Source organism: Phoca vitulina, unplaced genomic scaffold, assembly GCF_004348235.1.
Source record: "Phoca vitulina isolate PV1807 unplaced genomic scaffold, GSC_HSeal_1.0 scaffold29, whole genome shotgun sequence".
Lineage (NCBI taxonomy): Eukaryota > Metazoa > Chordata > Mammalia > Carnivora > Phocidae > Phoca > Phoca vitulina.
The window spans coordinates 15462222-15483974 of NW_022589732.1; the positions used below are offsets into that span (position 1 = coordinate 15462222).

Sequence of the window (21753 nt, forward strand, 5' to 3'; positions counted from 1 at the left end):
CATTCCATATTGGCCCAGTTTATTTTAGCAGTTCAACAGGTGTGTAGTGATACCTCACCATGGTCTTAATTTGCATTTCCCTAGCAGCTAATGATGCTGAACATCTTTTCATGTACTTCTCTGCCATTCATATATCCTATTTATTTTTTTAAAAGATTTTATTTATTTGTCAGATACACAGGTGCGCGAGTGCACACAAGCAGGGGGAGTGACAGACAGAGGGAGAGGGAGAAGCAGGCTCCCCGATGAGCAGGGAGCCTGACGCAGGAGTCGATCCCAGGACCCTGTGATCATGACCTGAGCCGCAGGCAGACTCTTAACCGACTGAGCCACCCAGGTGTACCTCATATATCTTCTTGGATGACAAGCCTATTTATATGTCTTTTGCCCATTTTTTCATTGGATTTTTGGTTTTTTTACTGTTGAATTTTGGGAATTCTTTATATGTTCTAGATATGGGTCCTTTCTCAGGTCTGTGGTTTGTCCAGGAGTAATAGGGAAAAGTATGTCTACTCCATCTTCCCACAAGCAGAAGTCTACATATGCTGTTTTGTTGTTTTTTTTTTTAAAGATTTTATTTACTTATTTGACAGGGACACAGTGAGAGAGGGAACACAAGCAGGGGGAATGGGAGAGGGAGAAGCAGGCTCCCTGCTTAACAACTGAGTCACCCAGGCGCCCCTACATATGCTGTTTTTAAAAATGTATTTGTCAGAAAGAGTGTAATCGCTGCCATTTTTTCATCTCGTGTAGTAGTTCCTTCATCTCTTGCATCATCATTTTTCATCATTTTTTCATCATCATTTTTTAGAAGCTGTTTCCTTCATTCAGTCTGTTAAATACTTTTATGCTAGCTTCAGTCCTCACAATCTGTTTTACACTTTTCTGACAATTATTCTCTGTAAAGCACACGCATTATGTGATCCTCTTGTTCAAGAATCTCTAGTGTCCAGGGGTGCCTGGGTGACTCAGTCGTTGGGCGTCTACCTTCGGCTCAGGTCATGATCCCAGGATCCTGGGATCGAGCCCGGCATCGGGCTCCCTGCTCAGCCAGGAAGCCTGCTTCTCCCTCTCCCACTACCCCCTGCTTGTGTTCCCTCTCTTGCTGTGTCTCTGTCAAATAAATAAAATCTTAAAAAAAAAAAAAAAAAAAAGAATCTCTCGTGTCTATAGAATATTCTGAACTTGACAATTAAAGGTTTCCATGATCTAGCCCCAATTTATATATATATATATTTTTTAACATTTTATTTATTTATTTGACAGAGAGAGAGAGCAAGTGTGCTTACAAACAGGGGAGTGGCAGGCAAAGGCAGAGGGAGAAGCAGGCTCCCCACAGAGCAGGGGAAGCCCGATGTGGGACTCAATCCCAGGACTCTGAGATCATGCATGACCTGAGCCTAAGGCAGTCAGTTAACCAACTGAGCCACCCAGGCGCCCCCAATTTCTATTTTCAACTTAATATTCCAGTACTCCCTTATGCCCTGTGGACACTAATGGTTCTTCATTGTTTTTTGTCTTCATACCCTTGTTCATGCAGTTTTCCTCTACTGGTGTACTTTTATTTCTCCATCTCTATCCACAGTTTCATCTTTCCTTAAAGGCTCAGCTCAGATGTCACTTCCAAGAACTCTTCTGATCTTACCAACTGGAAATAACTTCTCTTTTACAACTCCCTTAACTTTCCAATTTTTTAAACGTTTCATTAAGTAAACTGCTTTGTTATGTTTTATGGATTAAGCAAGCTAATGTATATAAAGAACTAGCAGCTGTAATTGATTTTACCTTTTTTTAAAAAATGACTTTCTTTAATATCCCTTTCTAGATTAAAATCATTGGGGGCAGGCTCTGTTTCAGATTCATCTAGGTAAGTGCCACTTGCCTAGTGCAATACCCTTCACATGGTATGTGCACAATAAATATTTAATAGGTGAACAAACATAACATGAGGGCATTTTAATACTGTCTTTATCCCCAATGCCTTATTACTTGACATCTGCATATAGCAGACAGTAAATGTTTGAGACTGAACAGTGTAAAATTTGTGATTCAAAAAGCTTCCATCAAAAAAAAAAAGCTTTCATCATTAGGCAGTCTCATTTATGTAATCTTTATGTACTGTAACTGAAAACCTTTGATAAATTCCTCTGCTGATAACTAGAAAATATTTAATATTTATGAGATTCAATCCCTACAGAAGTACAAGAACCTTCAGCTTATGTGAGATGGTGTGGTGTAGTGAGTAAGAACATGGACTTTGAAATGAGATTGCCTGGGTGGAAAACTTGTCTGTAGTAGTTACTAGTACACATTTATCTTGGCAAGTTATTTAATCCATCTGCTTCAGTTATCTCATCTGTAAAGTGAGGAAGATAATAATACCTACTTTATATGGTTGTGAGAATTATTTGAGCATACACGTAAAACACTGAACACTTCCTGGCACTTTGTAAAAGTCTTAAAATGTTAGCTAATCTAATTATTGCCTCTTGTTACTTCCTGAAAATGCACTGAACACAGGTCAGAATTTAGAGTGTGTGATTTAGGATATAGATATAGAGACTACTTAAAAATAAAGTCTTAAAAAAATAAATAAAAGATAAAACAGGTCCAGTCAGGCAGAGTCCCCAAAGCAACTAGGCAAAGATCAAGCAGGAATTATTATTGCTATTATTATTATTGTTATTATTAAATGAAATCACATGTGAAATAACTGTGGACGGTGTCTGACTTGTAATAGATATTCGTAAGTGTTAGTTTCCTTCTATTAGCTCGCTCTTTCCCCCCTCATTTTACAGATTAGGTATTTAGATGCCACAAAGTTTAGTCACCTAAAGTGTTAATATTAATGAAATTAAGCTCCAAGAATTTTGACAACCAGTTTGCTGCTCTTCACCATATCATGCTGCTTTTCCTTAAAGCTAAAGGACAGGTTGAAAATAAAGCTATTAAATCCTACCAGGGACTTACAGATTTAAAAATATTACAGTTTTTTTTTTTTGCATTCTTACTATATTTTGAAGACTTATTTCCTTATAATTATCAGAAATATATAAATTGTGGATAAATTTGATCAGTTATTTAAAAATAATAAAAATTTTCAGGGCACCTGGATGGCTCAGTGGTTAAGCATCTGACTCTCGGTTTTGGCGCAGGTCATGATCTCATGGGTCATGAGATCAAGCCCTGGGGGCTCCCTGCTCAGCGAGGAGTCTGCTTAAAGATTCTCTCCCTCTGCCGCTCCCCTGCTCGCTCTTTCGCGTACTCTCCCTCAAATAAATAAATCTTAAAAAATAAAATAATAAAAATTCTCTGTTTTCTGGGTATTAGGTTTTGGTATTATAAACAGATTCTAAAGAATTATTTTTAGTGTAAAATAAATGCAGTTTTTCTTAATACATATCAGCAGTCAACCCTAGAGTGTGATACTTCTTTACCAGCAGTTCTATGTATATGTTTAACTGTTTTATTCAGTTGTATCATTTAGATTATAATATAGGAGAGACAGCTACTCAACACCAAATCAACATGTAATGGATAAAATAAGATGTGTGTGAAGGGACTTGAAAGGTTAAATGTTAGCTAAGCCAGAAATAGAAGAACAAGCAGAATTAGATTGGATGGTCTAATATAGTGCTTCAGAATCACTTGGGGAGCTTTTAAAAAATGCAGATGTCAAGCTTCTGTCCCCTCAGGGATTCTGATCCAATTGTTCTGGGGTGGGGCATGGGCAGTAGAACAGGCATGTTTTTAAACTTCAGATTAGGGGCGCCTGGGTGGCTCAGTCGTTAAGCGTCTGCCTTCGGCTCAGGTCATGATTCCAGGTCCTGGGATCGAGCCCCGCATCGGACTCCCTGCTCCGCGGGAAGCCTGCTTCTCCCTCTCCCACTCCCCTGCTTGTGTTCCCTCTCTCGCTGTGTCTCTCTCTCTGTCAAATAAATAAATAAAATCTTTAAAAAAAATAAAAATAAAAATAAAAAATAAACTTCAGATTATTCAAATGTGTAGCCAGGTTGAAAACCATTGTATATATCAATTCCTTGGAGCATAGGCAAAGGAGTCAAAGGCTTTTAAGATTTATTTATTTATTTATTTGTTAGAGAGAGAAAGAGAAAGAGCACAAGCAGGGGGAACAGCAGGCAGAGGGAGAAGCAGGCTCCCCACTGAGCAGGGAGCCCTTGATCCCAGGACCCTGAGATCAAGAGTCACATGCTCTTCCAACTGAGCCAGCCAGGCACCCCAACTTTTTTAGTGTCTTTTGAGATAATCATGTGGTTTCCCTGTTTTAGCTTATTAATATGGTGAATTATTTCAATTTTCAAGTGTTAAACTAACTTTGCATTCCTGGCATAAATACCACTTGGTTATGATGTATTAATTCTTTCTTAAATATTGTTGGATTTGATTGCCTAAGATTTTAAAATTTTTGCATCTATGTTCTTAAAGGGCTATCAGGCTATAGTTTATTTTCTTCTTGTGCTGTCTTTGCCTGGTTTTGGTATTAGGGTAATACTGGCCTTATGGAATGAATTCAGAAATATTATCTCCTTGGGGCACCTGGGTGACTCAGTCAGTTAAAAATCTGACTCTTGATTTCGTCTCAGGTCATGATCTCAGGATGGTAAGATCATTTCCCATGTTAGGATTCTCTCTCTCCCTCTCCCTCTGCTCCCTTCCCCTCCCTCAAAGAAAGAAAGGAAGGAAGGAAGAAAAGAAAGGAAAAAGAAAAGAAAGAGGGAAAGATTGGTTCTCTCCTTTTCTGGAAGATAGGAAAAAATGATATTTCTTGTATTTCATTTTGAATAATTCCTATTGTTATGTCTCCAAGTTTATTATTCTTATCTTTTACAGATAAGAATCAGCTGTTAATCCCATCCAGCATATTTTTCATTGCATATATTGTAAGTTCATCTTTAGAAGTTAGAATTGAATGTTCTTTGTGTCCATGTCTAATTTTTTGAACATACATAATAGAGTTCTTATAACTTAATTTCCTTGTCTGCTAATTCTATTATTTGTATCAGTTTTGGGTCAATTTTGGCTGATTGGTTTTCTATTCATTATAGGTGAATTTTCCTACTTTACATGTCTGGTAATCTTTGATTGGATGCCAGATATTATGGATTTTATCTGGTGCTGAATACTTTTGTATTCCTAGTAATATTCTTGAGCTTTGTTGTGGGAGGTAGTTAAATTACTGGAAAACAATTTGATCCTTTTGGATCTTGCTTTTAAGATTTGTTTGGCTGGACCAGAGACATGTTCATTCTAGGGCAGGGTTTCTCAATATCAGCACTATAACATTTGGATCAGTTAATTCTTTGTTGTGAAGGGCTATGCTGTGCTTTGTAAAATGTTTAACAGCAACCTTTAGGTGACCCCCCCAGTTGTGACAACGAATAATGTCTCTAGAAATTGCTAAATGTGGGGAGGGGTGGCAAATTGCCCCCAATTGAATAACTACTGCTTTAGGATTCATTTTGTCTCACTACTATGACAAGATCTTCCTGTGTGCTTTGCCCAATGCCCCATGGATTGTGAGATTTTTTTTTTTTTCTAGTCTGGCTGTTTGGGGTAGGCACTTTAATCGGTCTTCTGTGTATATTGGATGTTGTTCCCCCCTAATCTTTCTGGGTGGTTCTTTTTTCTGTCCTATTTTGTTTCCTCATGTATATGTGATAATCAGTATTCAGCTGCATATTCAAGGGAGAGTCTGCAGATCTCTGGGGTTCTGTTTTAGTCTTTTTGAGTTACTATAACAAAATTACTAAAATTACTGTAGACTGAGTGGCTTAAACAAAACACACTTATTTCTCACAGTTCTGGAGCCTGAGGAGTCCAAGATCAAAGCCCAGCAGATTTGGTGTCTGGTGAGGGCCTGCCTCCTGCTTCATAGTCAGTCATCTTCTAGCTCTGTCTTTAAATGGTGGAAGGGGTGATAAAACTCTCTGGGATATCTCATATAAGGGAACTAATCCCATTTATGGGGGTTCTGCCTCATGACCTAATCACCTCCTAATTGTGGGCTAGGATATCAACATACGAATTTTGGGGAGACACAAGCATTCAGTCCATAACAAGTTCTCTCTGTTCATCTTTCTGCTCTCCAGTATTCTATTTCATGAACACTAGCCACCTGCATCTCCCCAAACTCTCAGCTCCATCTCCTCAACTCAGCAAGTCTGCCAGGCCTCACCCATTTTGTGTCCTGTGCCACACATCACTTGGAAGCTCTCAAGGCAGGGGCACCTGGGTGGCTCAGTTGTTAGGCGCCTGCCTTTGGCTCTGGTCAGGAAGCCTGCTTCTCCCTCTCCCACTCCCCCTGCTTGTGTTTCTTCTCTCTGTGTTTCTCTCTGTCAAATAAATAAAAATCTCTTATATATCTATATAGATATATATATAAAAAAAAAACTCTCAAGGCAGTAAGCTGGGGCAGTAGGGCTCACTTTGTTTCCCGTCTTTCAAGGATCTTTTTTGTCCGATGCCCAATGTCTTGAAGCTAGTTTTTCTCCCCCCCATATATTTTGTCTATCATTTGGTTGTTTGAGGTGGGTGGGTAAATTTGGTCCCTCTTATTATATCTTGGTCAGAAACAGTCCCTTTAACTGATAATTTATTCATATTAATTATTGATTAAAGTTGAAAGTGTTCTGGGGCGCCTGGGTGGCTCAGTCAGTTAAGCATCTGGCTCTTGATTTGGGCTCAGGTCATGATCTCAGGGTCATGAGATAAGAGTCCTGCATCAGGCTCTACGCTCACGTGGAACTTGCTTGGGATTCTTTCCCTCTCCCTTTGCCCCTCCCCCTCAAAAAAAAAAAAAAAAGCTGAAAATGTTTTTAAAAACTTACTAACCTAATTTCTTCATTTTTTGGATTTGTATGAAACTTCAAACTCTCCTGTTTCATGTAGTTTCTATGGCACAATAGAAATATTAAATTGGCCCTAAAGCCTTTTATCATCTTTTTAATATACCTCTTTAGAGCAGGTTTTCACAGTGTTAGCTAAATATGGGTCTCTAACTATATGTGGTAGCATACAATTAAAGGACATGTCCTGACCTGATGAAGCACATTAGTGGAGTGTGTCATGTTTTTAGGGCATTGCCACAGCAGGCTCAAAGACTTCCGGAAGGCTTCCTTGTGTAACTCATATTTTCTAGCAGCTAAAGCACCAGTTTCAAAGCCTGTTTGTTAGCCTGATTGAGGGTGTAGAGAACTGGTGATATAAGACGGGGGAAAAAACCTATGAGAGAGAAGATCATTTTGAGCAGTGTATGAGACAAAACCGTACTGAAGGATAATGCTACAAGGATGGGAGTGACTTGGAACCCATTGGTGGTAAGCTGTTTGAGAAAGGAGAAAGGCAGCAGAATAGAAAATAAAATGACAGAAGAAATCTGGCCTTTTTGTGTGTGAGATGAGCTTACCAAATTTGCTACATTGTTACTGCTACAGAGTTTGTAGCATGTGCTTGTTGGATATTCAAAGATGAAATAATTTATTCAGAGCATATCAGGAAAAAGATGTATGTAGTGGGTGGGATGAAACCATCTGGGTATATATATGAACTAAAACAGCAAAATGATATTTTATTTTATTTTATTTTTAAAAGATTTTATTTATTTATTTGACAAAGAGAGAGCACAAGTAGGCAGAGTGGTAGACAGACAGAGAAGGAGAAGCAGGCTCCCTGCTGAGCAGGGAGCCCGATGTGGGGCTCGATCCCAGGACCCTGGGATTATGACCTGAGCCGAAGGCAGACGCTTAATGACTGAGCCACCCAGGCGCCCCGCAAAATGATATTTTAATGGAATTTTATATATGTAATAACTTATATAAAATGATATACATTAGTATGTATAAAATTCATAAAACGTGTAATTCCTTGGCCTTAGGAAAGGCAGTGTAGCTAGAAAGAGCTGAGTAAGAGAGACTTCTTGTAGCTCTATAGTATGTAAGAATTATACAGCCTTTTAAAACATACAGATCCTTATAGGTGGATGTGCTGTTAATTTCCTCAGACTGAAAAGCTGTTGTGGATTGATAATATGAAAAACTCTGGAAACAAAATATGATTTAAGGCTTCCAAAAACTAGGATTGCTTTTTTAGCAATTTAGAAATATTTAGTGAGTGTTTCTTGCTGGCTGAGTATTTCTGATGGTGTAAGTGGTGCTCATGTAGTTAAGTATCTGCCTTTTTCAAGTGATTATGAGTCTTCATGGCAAAAGTTTGTGTGGATAGGGGAAGAAAGGAGGACAGTAGCAGTTTTTCACTTTTTTCAGCATAAGTAAGCATAGAAGGTTTTTCATAGCCAGATATACATGTTATAAAGAAATGATAAACACCAAAATCAAGAATTACTTTATCTGGAAAGGGGGAGGAAGAGGATGATATCAGAGAGGGACAGTCACTTGTATTGATGTTTTGTTTTTGGCTTTTTAAAGCAAACTTTTAAAATATAGTTTAACATATGTAGAGAAAAGTGTAGATCATTAGTATACAGCTTCTTGAATTTTTATGAAGTGAACAGACCTGTATAACTAATACCCAGATTAAGAAACAGAACATCTGTATTGGAATTATTTTATATTTTTTTTCAAGCTGGGTAGTGGGCACATGGGTATTTCTTGTATCATTCTTTGTTGTTGTTGTTGTTATGCTTTAAAAAAGTTTGCCTACTGTGTTTTTTAAAAAATCATCTCAGAAGGAAATAGGATCTTCAGAAATCTGGAAAATGTCATAAAACCCACATGCTTTAGTAATTGAGAAAACGTACTTTAGGGAAATAGGGTTTTTTTTGATGTAGGCCTTTGTCTCCTGTGTATCTTATAAACCTGATAGAGGCCCAAGTTACTGAAAGTTTTAAAATGGAAAAAGAACATAAACAGAACTGTGTGGATCAAAGTAGTAAAAATTATTAGTACTTCTTGAAACAGTACATTATTGGCCTTTTACAAGCCAATATAAAGTTTGGGTCCTCAAATTTGTGAGTACATCAAAATGACAGTTGTCTTTTAAAAATTTTGTCACTGAAATCTCAGTGATAGTTTAAGAAGGAAATTGCTTATTCGGTTCTATAATGGTATATTCAAGGTATAGGATGAACTGAGCTATTAAGATACAGATATTCATATTTGGTTTACAGGCTTTATATCTATTGTAGAAATCATTATTTGTATAGTGGATAGAAATATGTTTAAGGAGTTTCCTAAAACTAGTTATCTGTCTGCCTTTGTGTTGTTTTTTGTTTTTGTTTTTGTTTTCTCATTTTGGAGAAGTAGGAGATACTTATTCGATCAAACATGAAGATTTCTGAAATTTGTTTTATTTTTATGCATTGCATATCTTTCTATATCTCATTTTATGAAAAGCATTAATATATGATTTTTCTCAATTATTCCAACAGTAGGCTTTTTCTAATTAAATTATGGTTGCTATGGTATGGAAAGGCCATTTGTAGAGTAATTTTTTGTAAAAATGTTTAGTCATTAGCCTGCTGTTGGGTTTATATGCATAAAATTATTAGAATGTTAATCTACTGAAAACCAATCATTGAGTAATTTTTGTTCCTTTTACTCTCTTCTAGAAGCCAGTAGATCAATGTAAATAAATTATTGTTTCTGGTATGTTTACATGTATTTGGTCTTAAAGGAGTTTTTAGGACACACTGAAGTTTCTGTTTTGTTTTCCTGTTTTCCCTGGACAGGCAGTGGAGGAGGAAATGGCTATTCCTAATCACCTCTGTATTCGTCGCTGGACTACCAAGCATGTAGCTGTTTGGCTAAAGGATGAAGGCTTTTTTGAATATGTGGACATTTTATGTAATAAGCATCGACTTGATGGAATCACATTATTAACATTGACTGAATATGATCTCCGGTCTCCTCCTCTGGAAATCAAAATTTTAGGGGACATTAAAAGGTTAATGCTTTCAGTCCGAAAATTGCAGAAAATACATATTGATGTTTTAGAAGAGATGAGATACAACAGTGACAGTCCCATGGGTTCCATGACACCTTTCATCAGTGTTCTTCAGAGCACAGAGTGGCTCTGTAATGGGGAGCCTTCACATGACTGTGATGGACCCATCACTGATTTGAATTCTGATCAGTACCAGTACATGAATGGTAAAAACAAACATTCTATTCGAAGATTGGACCCAGAGTACTGGAAGACCATATTGAGTTGTATATATGTTTTTATAGTATTTGGGTTTACATCTTTCATTATGGTTATAGTCCATGAGCGAGTGCCTGATATGCAGACCTACCCACCACTCCCAGATATCTTCTTAGACAGGTAAGTTTTGTTTCTAGTTGCCAAGTTTGTAGAAAATTGCTATAACAGCAATTGATAATAATGTATTTATGATAATTATGTTGTTTATTATTATTTTGGTTGATATACACTTTCTGTTTACTTTATCTGGTAATACATGAAGATGTGCTTTGAAATTGCCTTTTTGTCCTAGAGTAAATTAGACCTTAGGCCTATGTGAGTGGGAAAGGCTACTGCTTAGTTTATTTATTTTTTTTAATAGCTATATTATAGCTCCTTGGGCAGTTCAGATTGTAAAAGGGTTTCGTGGAATGTTTTCTCTAATAAATGAAATTTGGTTACATTTTTTTTATGATGAACGGGGTTCAGCCTTTCCAAAAGTAGGGGGAGGGCTCCTCTATCACCACATAAATTGAGATTATCATAAATAGTACAAACTGATTCATTGATAGTATCTTGTTTTTATGAAATGCTGAGTATATAAAAAAGAATATAGTATATGCATATGAAAAATAAGAATAGAACAAAATTCAAAACTATTAGTTTTTATATTTGTGATTTTTTAAAGCTTTTAAAGTTTGTAGAGCTTTCTTGTTTGTTTTTATAAAATGTTTTATCCTTCTGAAAGTGCCTTATAGTATATGTTTTTGTTTTTAAGATTTTATTTATTTATTTGACAGAGAGAGACACAGCGAGAGAGGGCACACAAGCAGGGGGAGTGGGAGAGGGAGAAGCAGGCTTTCCGCTGAGCAGGGAGCCCGATGCGGGGCTCGATCCCAGGACCCCAGGATCATGACCTGAGCCAAAGGCAGACGCTTACTGACTGAACCACCCAGGCACCCCTAGTACATGTTTTTTAAAATGAAATGAATCAAAGTATCCATATTAAGATGTCAGAATGACGTACATATCATATTTTGTTCCTTTCAAACCCTGACTAAAAGTATAGTAAAGAGGGTTTTTTTTGTTTAAGTTGTAAGCCTACAAGGATGGGGCAGATAAGAGAGGAGAAAGCAGTCATACATTTTTGGAAGTTTGAAAGTAGATGGATGAGTGGTAACTAACAGACCTAAAATAACCTAATTCTAAAACAGCAGTTAGGAAAACAAAACCAACCCAGTCTATGTTACAGATTTCTCAAAGTTCTGGATACTGCAGGTGAAAGGGTGGTGCTAAAATAAGAAGAATTGAGTGAAAACTGTTTAAGAAGCTGTTAGATCCCTATTCTATACAGTTTTCCCAACTATAAACAGAACAACTTAAGGAAGTAAGGAAGAAAGCATGTGGATATCTGGGGAAAGAGTATTCTAGGCAGAGGAAATGGCAAGGTGCAAAAATCCTGAATTGGTAGTATACTTAGCATGTTCAGGAAACAGCAAGTGAGGGATGGGGAGAACAGTTGGAGATGAAGTCTGAGAGGAGACAGGAATCCAGATTGTATAGTGACTTGTAGACCATATTATGGACTTTAGTTTTCATTCTGAATGAAAAGGGAAGCCGTTGGAAAGTATTTAAGAGAAGAGTACAGTGATCTAACTTCCATTTTAAAAGGTAACTGTAGTTGTACTGAGAATTGCCTGGGTATGGATGTGGGTGTGGGAAAGCAGGGATTAAATTACTGAATTCATCTAGACAGAAATGAGGTGAACTGGATGAGGATAGTAGTGGGAGAGATGGTGTGAAAGAGTCAAGTTCTATTCATATATTTAGAAAGTGCAGCCAACAAGATTTGCTGATAGATTTGCACGTAAGGTGTAAGAAAAAGAAAAGTCAAGGATTACTCTTAAGATTTTTGACCTGAGTATCTGGAAGGATGGAGTTGCCCTTTACAGAGATGGGAGGATTGTGGAAGGAGCTGAGTTGGAGAGAAAAGTAAGGATTTGGTTTTGGACATGTCAAATTTGAGATATCTTTTACACAAAAGCAGATGTCACATAAGAGATGGAAAGATGATTTCTTTCTCTGGATTTCAGAGAGATACAGGCTGAAATTTGGAAGTTGCCAAAATAGGTAAAGCCATGATGTAAGATAAGGTCTTCTAGGGAATGAGTTTGGAAGAGGAAAGAAGATTGAAGATGGAGCCCAAGAACATTATAACAGAAGTCTGAGAAGTTAGGCAAAACCAGCAAAGACAACTGAAAATGTCAGGGCAGAAAGAGAAAGTAGTATCCTGGAAGCCAACTTAAAAAAAGTATTGTAAGAGGGCAGGAATAATTAATAATTAACTGTGTCAAGTTCTGCTGAGGGATCAAATAAAATGGATAATTGGCCACTGGATTTAGCAACGTGTTGGTTATCTGTGACCTTCACAAGAGTTAATAAGAACAAAAGCTAATTGTTATGGGTTCAAAAGAGAATAGGAGACTTTCTGGAATTTACCTAAAGATATATATCCACAAATGTGAAACAACATATATACAAAGTTATTCATTGTGATGTTATTTGTAGTAATTGTAAATATTGGAAATAATCTAAATGCTTATCCATGGAAAATTGGTTGGATATACTATAGTACATCTATATAGCAGAGTACTATTTAATCAAAGAAGAATGAGGAAGATTTCTAAGAACTGTTTTGAACTGGTTTTCAGTGTGGGGCAAGGAAAGTATAAAATGAGTGAAACAGCTCTTGTTCCATAAAGCAAGGGAGTGCACAAAACCAATGAAAGCATGTCAAAAGAGCATATGAGTTGGTTTGAAGGGACTTGCACTGATCAAACTGGGACAGTTGGAACATCAAAAAGCATAATGATGGTAGTGGATTCTAATATATTGAGTAAGAGAATCTGTGAATCCATAGTGATAAACAAAAAGTGGTGGATTGAGAGGGGATATTCTTCAAAATAATACGAATAAACATAGATGGCCTATTTTGCAACATCCAACGTAGTAATTGATTCAGGCAAGTCGTCAGTAGATGCTGAACTCATTAGGTGAAAGGTCAAAGATGTTCACATAATCTGAAAATATCACACATATTACTTAATTACAAGGAGAAAAAGGTACCTTTACAATGGCATGGTCTGACATGCATCGTTTTAACCACATGATCAAATGTAGCATTGCTATTGGACAAAGTGACATGTGCATTGGAGGTGATGTTCACAACATCACCTATATAATAATCTTGCCCCCCAAAAATATAACCTAAATCTAATCATGAGGAAATTATCAGACAAATCCAGAACATGGAACAGTTCTGAGGCTGAGGTTTTATATAGACTATAACCAAGGCATAGTGGGAGAAAGGAGGAAAACTGGCCTGGAAGAAAAATGAGGATCTTATTTTTAAAGTATACAATTCAGTGGTTTTTTAGTATATTTGCAGTTGTGCAACTATCACCGCTAATTCCAGGACATTTTCATCACCCCAGAAAGAAACTCCTATCCATTATCAGTCCCATTTCATTCCCTCCTCCCTCCATTCCCTGGCAATCACTAATCTACTTTTTGTATCTGTGGATTCGTCTATTCTGGACATTTCATGTAAATGGAATCATACAATATGTGGCCTTTGTTTGTGATTGGCTTCTTTGATTTAGCGTAATGTCTTCAAGATTCATCCATATAGTAGTATGTATCAGTACTTATTCCTCTTTATTACAGAATAATATTCCATTATATGGATATACTACATTTTGTTTATTTGTTCATCAGTTGATGAATGGTTGTTCACTTTTTGGCTACTGTTAATAATGCTGCTTATGAACATTTATGTACAAAGTTTTGTGTAGACCTATATGTGATTCTTAGTTTGCAATGGGATTTGAAAGTTTTGCCTAACTCTCTATAGTGCCTCCCACTACAAATCTTCATGCTCTTAAGCATGGAAGCTTTATTCATAGGAGAATTATAGTTGGTGCTGTCAGTGTTCTTTTTCATTTTCTCAGATCTCTTTTTCGTTTTCTTGCACACGGATACTCCCAACATCCAGCAAATGTGTCTCTGTTGAAAAGCTGCATCTGAGCTGTTGAACACATTTTACCTGCTTGGAAAGAGAGGCAAACATGCTTAGGACTTTACATCCCACCAGCAACAGCCCTTAATCAATGACTGATGAGATGGGGCATAAATATTTTCTCTTTACTCTATTTGGGACAACTTTTACGTCAGACCTACACTGTCTCACAAATTCTCCACAGGATTGAGCCATAGTTAACCCTTGCCATAGTTACTCCACAAGGCTTTGTTTAATGTCTCACCCTTGCCTTGCTTACTTGCCTTCCTGATCTCATTTCCTCACTACACTAAGGTTTCTCTTGGAAACGCTCCTACTCACTTTCACACTGGTCTTTATTTCAGAGTCTGCTTCTAAAGCTTATGTCACACAATTCCAAGACCTTCAGCACATCATAAATAGAAAATTAGAAGGAGAAAGGGATGGATGCCTCTGTAGGCAGGCCCACTTACAACAGTGAGAAGGGATAGCTGATAGCCATAAAAGCAAGGGAAGAACCAGAAGCACTATAAAAAGCAAACATAAATAAAGGAAAAACTACTCTAGTCTGGAGCTTAACCTTCATTTCTTAGTAGTCCCTGAGGTCATTACTGTGTTCAATGCAATAATCAGTGTTCACAATCATGACTAAATTACCAAAGAAAATTAAATTTTTATCCAGAAAAAAAGAGACATATCCATGTAATAATGCGTTTCAGAAAACTTTGCATCAAAATAAATATGAGATATTGAATAAACATTTCCTCACAACACTTCACTAAAATGACAGTAAAAGGAGATGAGGGGGAACCCTATAATCCCATGAAGGCAAAAACGGTGATAATGATGAAAATTTGGAAAGTAGAACGCTGAGTGCCTGTTGTAAGATTGGGAATGGGAACTAGGAGTGTCCAAGAGGTGAGTTTATTTGTATTTCAGAGCTCCAGAAAAACTCCCCAAACAGGTGGCACCAAGCATCTCTCACAACCAGGTACAGATAAGTATGGGAGAATTGGCCAAAAAGCAATTTAAGAAGCTTTTAGACCTCTATTCCAACAGAAGGTAGGTGGTATATTCTCCAGACTAGTTAAATGTGAGGGACTCTGGGATACCATGCCCAGATGAGAACAAAGGTGCCTGTTTTCAGTATGTTTTCAAGGTGATTACTATAAATTTACATACTGATCACTGAGACTTCTAGCTCTCTTCCTTAAGTAGCCAGACTTCCCGTTCCCACTCCCACCCAGTGCCAGTTCTCTAAGCAGAACAGATTCCTCTCCTTGGAAAACCTGCACAAGAGAAAAGGACTATAGATACTGTGGTAGGGGAGATATCTCCATCTCATCAACCAGACCTCTGCTCAATCACTCTACAGTGAAACCCACAACATAAGCTCAGTCTGTGCACACAGAGCGTCAAATTATTCTTACTATTTTTTTAGTACTTCACTGTCAAATATGAATGGTCAGTCAAGAATGACCAGACATTTAAGGAAAACAGACCAATGCAAACAGAAAAAAGCAAAGTAGGAAACACAAAATAGGGAGCAGAAGAACACTTCAAAAAAATACGCATATTCTCACAGATAAGAGATGTTGCATTTTATGAGACAGTAACAGTAGGCTATAAAAAAGGAAAATTCAGAGGAAAAAAAAGCTTTTGGAAAATAAAAAATGAAAGTAGAAATTTAAAATCCAGCAGAATAGCTGGAACATAGATTTGATGAAATTGCCCAGTGTGCAGAACAGATGAAAAGTAGTGGAGAGGGGCTCTTGGCTAGCTCAATCAGTGGACCATGCGACTCTTTATCTCGGAGTTGTGGGCTTGAGGCCCTTCATTGGGTGTAGAGATTACTTTAAAAAAAAAAGTAGAGGAGAAAAAATAAGATCAGTCCAGTTGGCCCGGCAGTAAATAGATACGGGTTCTAGAAAGAAAGCGTAGTTAGAAAAAGGGAAGATATTATTTAGGATATAATACAAGGAAATTTCCCAGATTCAAAGGATGTGACTTTCCAGATTGAAAGGGCCCACTGAGCACCCAGTACAAGAAATGGAGAATTTCAGAACACTGGGTTTAGACTGAAGATCCTAAAAGCTTCTTAAGAGACAGAAAAAGTAACATACAAAGATTAGAAATCCAAATAGCATGCAACTTCTTCACTACAGTGAAAGCTAGAAGACAAGAGCAATTTTCTTTAACTTTCTGAGAGAAAATAAGGTCTAACCTAGAATTCTCTGTCCAGGCAAACTACCAGTTAGTTATAAGGCTAGACCCAAGGAAATTTTTAAGTTTGCAAGTCTTAAAATACTTACTTTCCAACCCCACAGCTACTAGAATTGCTAAAATGAAAAAAATTGGTAACAACATCTGATGAGTGTCCAGAGCACCTGATACTCTTCATATATTGCTGGTAGAGATGCAAAATGACAGAACTGCCTTTAAAAGTTTGACAGTTTCTTAAAAAGTTAAACATACCCTTAACATAGGACACAACAGTTTCTCTGCTAAGTGTTTACCTAAATATGTTCAAGCAAAGACTTGTAGTGGTCTTTATTCAAAACCAGCCAAAACTGGATATATCCAAATATCCATCAAATATCCAAAATCCCCATCAACCAGTGAATGGATAAAGAAATTATAGATAAAGAATGGATAGACTTATACATGGAATAACATGGGTAAATCTGAAATATATTATGCCAAGTGAAAATAGCCAGATACAAAAGGTATGTAGATAAGTACTGTGTGATTCCATTTATATGCCATTTTGGGAAAGGCAAACCTATATAGGACAGAAATCAGTTGAGTGGTTGCCCCAGGGCTAGAAATGAGAGAGGGGATTGATTATAAAGGGACACAGGGGAGCTTTTTGAAGTGATGAAAATATTCTATATCTTTATTGTGGTGGTGGTGGTTATATGACTGAATATGTTTGTCAAAACTCATTGAATTGTACACCCAACAGGGGTGATTTTTTCTGGTTGATAATTAAACCTCAATAAAACTAACATTAAAAACAAGTTTAGGGGGTGCCTGGGTGGCTCAGTCAGTTGAGCGTCCCGACTGTTGGTTTCTGCTCAGGTCATGATCTCAGGATTGTGAGATGGAACACCGCGTGGGGTCTCCAAGCTGGGCACGGAGCCTGCTTAAGATTCTCTCTCTGCCCTTTCTCCCCCTTAAAAAAACAAACAGCAACAACCAAGTTTATCCTTCACCTGTGTTTCTCAGAAAACGACTGGAGGATACACACCATAAAAACTAAGGAGTAAACTGAAAAAGAGGAGAACATGGATTCAGGAAACAAAGAATCTAATACAGAAAAGAGGAATTTCCAAGATGAAGGTCAAGTTTTATTTCAAAAAAGAGCCATACAGGAGGACTAGAAAATGCAACCATGCTAAATTGGGGAAAAAAGGAGAAGAGCTCTAGGAGAAATTGCCCCAAAAGGAAAAATTGAAATTGATAGAATAGTTTGAAGATGAATGGTGATAGGCACACAAGAAACAGAGCAAACTAAAAAAAAAAAAAAAAAGTTATATTTTAGCTCTAGAGAATTATAAGAATTTCTACTACAAGAAAGGGATTTAATCATTGTTCTCTACTGACTCAGCTGCAAATGATAATTACAAACTTAAGTAAAAGCCAAAAATTATTTTTAAAAATACTGTGAAACAATATTGAGACTAGGGGAGAGAAAATGGGAGTGGGGGGCACAAATAAAACACAAGAGTGGAAGTGATTGCCTCTGGGGAGCAAGAATTAGGTAGGGGGTGGGGCAGAAAACTTATTCTCATCCTAAACATTGTAAAACTGTTATACACACACACACACACACACACACACACACACACACACACCCCTACATATATTTTTGGACATGCATATATATGTATACATACAAATACAATTTTTTAAAATGTTCATTTAAAAAGTTTGTATAGTTAAAAGTCACTTAAAGGAATCTCTTATAAAGATGTATTTATTTGAGGGGGGAGGGGCAGAGGGAGAAGGAGAGAGGGACTCTCAAGCAGACTCATGCTGAGCACAGAGCCCGAGACCATGACCATGACCATGACCATGACCATGACCATGTCCTGAGCTGAAACCAGGAGTCAGATGCTCAACCGACTGAGCCATCCAAGCACCTCAGGAATCTTTCTTTTATCTGAAAATTTCTGATACGTGAAATAACCCTTTCCTCAGTAATGCAATAAGGCAGCAGTAGATTAAAAATACAGAAGAGGAGTCTTATTTCTGAGGTAATAAATAAAAGATAAGTCCCTGACTAAAGATGATTGACTATCTTTACTTACTCTGAATAAGGTTTGGAGTAGACTGTTAATATCTTTCTTTCAGATTTCATGTTTTCTTTTTAATAAATACCTTTATTTCCTTAGTTATAAAATTAACACATTGTACAAGAATTTTTAGTGGAAATGTACAAAGAATAAAAATAGGACTATAATCCTACCAGATGTCCTGTTTGCACTCATTTTCACCTTTACCCCGTTCCCTCCTCTGTCTTCTTTTTCTCCTCCTCCTTCTCTTTTTATATATTTATTTATTAAGATTTTATTTTTAAGTAATCTCTACACCCAGTGTGGGGCTCAGACTTACAACCCTGAGATTGAGTTGCATGCTCCACGGACTGAGCCTGCCAGGCGCCCTCTCTCTTTCTTTTTGAATTAAGAAATGTGGCATGTATTTTACTAATACATTACTAATACATTACTAATAACCACAAGAGCTGTGAATTTGGTGAAGAAAGAGGAATCAGTGGAACAGAGAAGAAAACAGGGATATAAAACAAAAGAGGGCAGAGAGAAATAAAGGAGTAAAGCAAAACAAAAACTCTATTTACTGCCTCTAAAACAAAACCAAGTTTATTACAAGGAAAAAAAAAAGAGTCAAGTTCAAGCCCTGATTCTTCAGTTAGCACATCATGCAAGAATTGAAACTTTTCCCATTGATGTTTGTGGACAGTTCTGTATCCAGGTCTACCTTGCTGCAGGGAGGAAGAAAAGGGTTGTAACCTCTTCACAGAGAGAAGTTTTGGTAAATGGAATCTTTATGAAACAGTTTTTTCCCCCAGTTTCTTTAAATACCATCTCCTAAAAGAGATAAAAGTTATAGGAAGCAATTTAGAAGAGTATCTTATTGCAAAGGGTGTCATTTATGTACATACACTTCTTGTCAGTCCAAAATGTAATTTTTTTCTGTTCCAGTGTTCCTAGAATCCCATGGGCCTTTGCCATGACAGAAGTATGTGGCATGATTTTGTGCTATATTTGGCTCCTGGTTCTTCTTCTTCACAAACACAGGTACCTCAGTTATGCCATTAAAAGACAAAATATTTTGACTGTCTTGGATAAAGTTCATCAAACCTTGTTTCTCTCCTTGTTAATTTCCTTCTTTAGTCATTATGAAAAATGTTTTGGGTTTGATCAACAAGAAAGTCACTGCGAGGTTAAGACCTACATATTTAGTAGTATTCTGAATATATTCTGCAAAGATGAGAGATGGTGATGTTCAGCCATGAGCCAACTGCTGATAGTCTAATCGGAAATGTCATTTTCTGTAGAAGGATAGAAACTCCTCCAAGGACAGTCTTTGGTCAAGGACAGTGTTTGGATGAAAGAAATTCTCTGCTTGGAGGACGCCCATTAGCAAAGGGATTATTTTGCTTACCATGTACATCTAGTCAGTGTGGTTTGCTTAAGATGATACAGGAAATTGCTGAATAGGGAAAGTGCTTCTTTGGCACTTTCACTAAGAAATATAAAGGAAAGAATTTTTTTATTGAAATGTAAAGGGAGGCTTCTTTCCTACTTTAATGAGGGGAAATTACTTGATTTAAGTAAAAATACAAGGCATAATGAAGAAAAAGTTTGAAGAACTATGAAGTTTGTAGATTTGCTATCCATTGTCTATGGACACTAATGAGAAATAGGGACACTTTCTTGAATTTATTATCCTTTCTCCTCACCAGGCAGTATTTGAGGTAAACCAATGATGGGCTTTAGGTCCTAAGCAGCAGTTATTTCATTGCTTTGAAGGTGAAAAGAAAAGTTGATCGTTGCTATTGTTGTCACACTTTTAGGCTGTATTGTGCTTCATTCTTTCCCATTTTCCAGCAATATTTTTAACTCTGGATTGCTTAAAACCAGAGGTGGTTTAAAAACATGTAATATCACTGCTACTTTCTGGTTTAACTTAGGCTCATAAGACCCCGTGAATTTGAATTTATCCACTCTTCAGACCAAGAATTTACCGTATGGGAAAGTTTGGTAGGTTTAGCAAAGTATAGCAGTGGCCAATTATATGCAAGTTTTGGTGTTTAATTGGTCAAAGAAAGTGTTTCTCTCTAATGTGGGCTTTGTACTGCTTTCATTAGAGTCACCTGGCTTCTTGTTAAGATGTAGATTCCTAGGCTCCATCCCAGGTGTACACACTAAAATTTGAGATCTCTTGTGTTCAATGCTTTTTTGAGGGTGGGAAGAGCATTTTGAAAATGTGTAAAGCATAGTCCCTGTGCTTAAGACTATTATAGTCTGTTTTCGTTTGGACATTTAAAAAAATACTATGACAGCACAAGTGATATCACAATGCAGTTCAAAATTTTTGCTAGGTGTACTTAATATAAAACTTAGTATTTAAAAAAACTTAGTATTTTTATACTTTAGGAGAAGTTAGAGAATGTTTAAGATAGCTACTATCAGTAACCAATTTCCAATGTTATTAATGAGCAAAAATTCCCTAGAATCATGTTTAATTTTACCTCTCATAAAGTAAATAATTTATGAGCAATATATGAATAACAGCACTAACATTAAGCTAAGAGTCAGGCTAGGTACTAGTCTTCTTTCTTGCATATTTCCTTTACTTTGTCTTAGTCTTATCTTCTTATCAATGAAATGGTGCTCTTAGGTCAGCACTGTCTAACATGGCAGATACTAGCCACATGTGGCTATTTAAATTAATGAAAATGAAATAAAATTAAAATGCAGTTCCTTGGGTGTATCAGTCACATTTCAAGTGCTCAAGAGCCACATGTAAATACCTTATTAGATGGTGCAGTTATAGAACATTTCCATCATTACAAAAAGTTCTATTGGACAATGATGCTTCAGATCTAAGATTTCTCTAAGATTTCTGTCTTCTTCAAAGAGTCTAGTTCTAGGGGTTTTTCTGTCTGCTCTCCCTTTAAGTAAACGCTGATACCTGGAGTTTTTTGGTTTGCTTTCTTCTGATCTTCCTCTCTTTTTGGTCGCTCTGTTCACAGGTCAATACTTCTCCGAAGGCTCTGTAGTCTGATGGGCACTGTATTCTTGCTTCGCTGCTTTACCATGTTTGTGACCTCCCTGTCCGTGCCAGGACAGCACCTGCAGTGTACTGGAAAGGTAGCCTGCTACCTTCTTTATCATTCTTTCTTATTCTTGGTGGGTTGATGGCACCATATATGTAATAGGGCTAAGACTTTGCTTTTAATATTAAAATGCTTTTTAGGGGCGCCTGGGTGGATCAGTTGGTTAAGTGTC

The 21753-nt window shown here is 37.0% G+C and overlaps 1 protein-coding gene across 4 annotated transcripts in view; it reads left to right on the top strand.

Moving 5' to 3' along the window:
* SAMD8 (sterile alpha motif domain containing 8) overlaps positions 1-21753 on the top strand; it is a 37573-nt gene that overhangs the window by 9613 nt on the left and 6207 nt on the right. For 2 of the 4 annotated variants that reach the window (XM_032423592.1, XM_032423589.1), the window contains 3 exons: positions 9707-10299; positions 19441-19536; positions 21498-21615. In XM_032423592.1, the coding sequence (XP_032279483.1) occupies positions 9707-10299; positions 19441-19536; positions 21498-21615 (807 nt within the window). Of the gene's footprint in view, positions 1-4851; positions 4902-6856; positions 7338-9706; positions 10300-19440; positions 19537-21497; positions 21616-21753 lie in introns of those variants that run through there. The other 2 variants (XM_032423591.1, XM_032423590.1) reach the window with 2 other exon arrangements.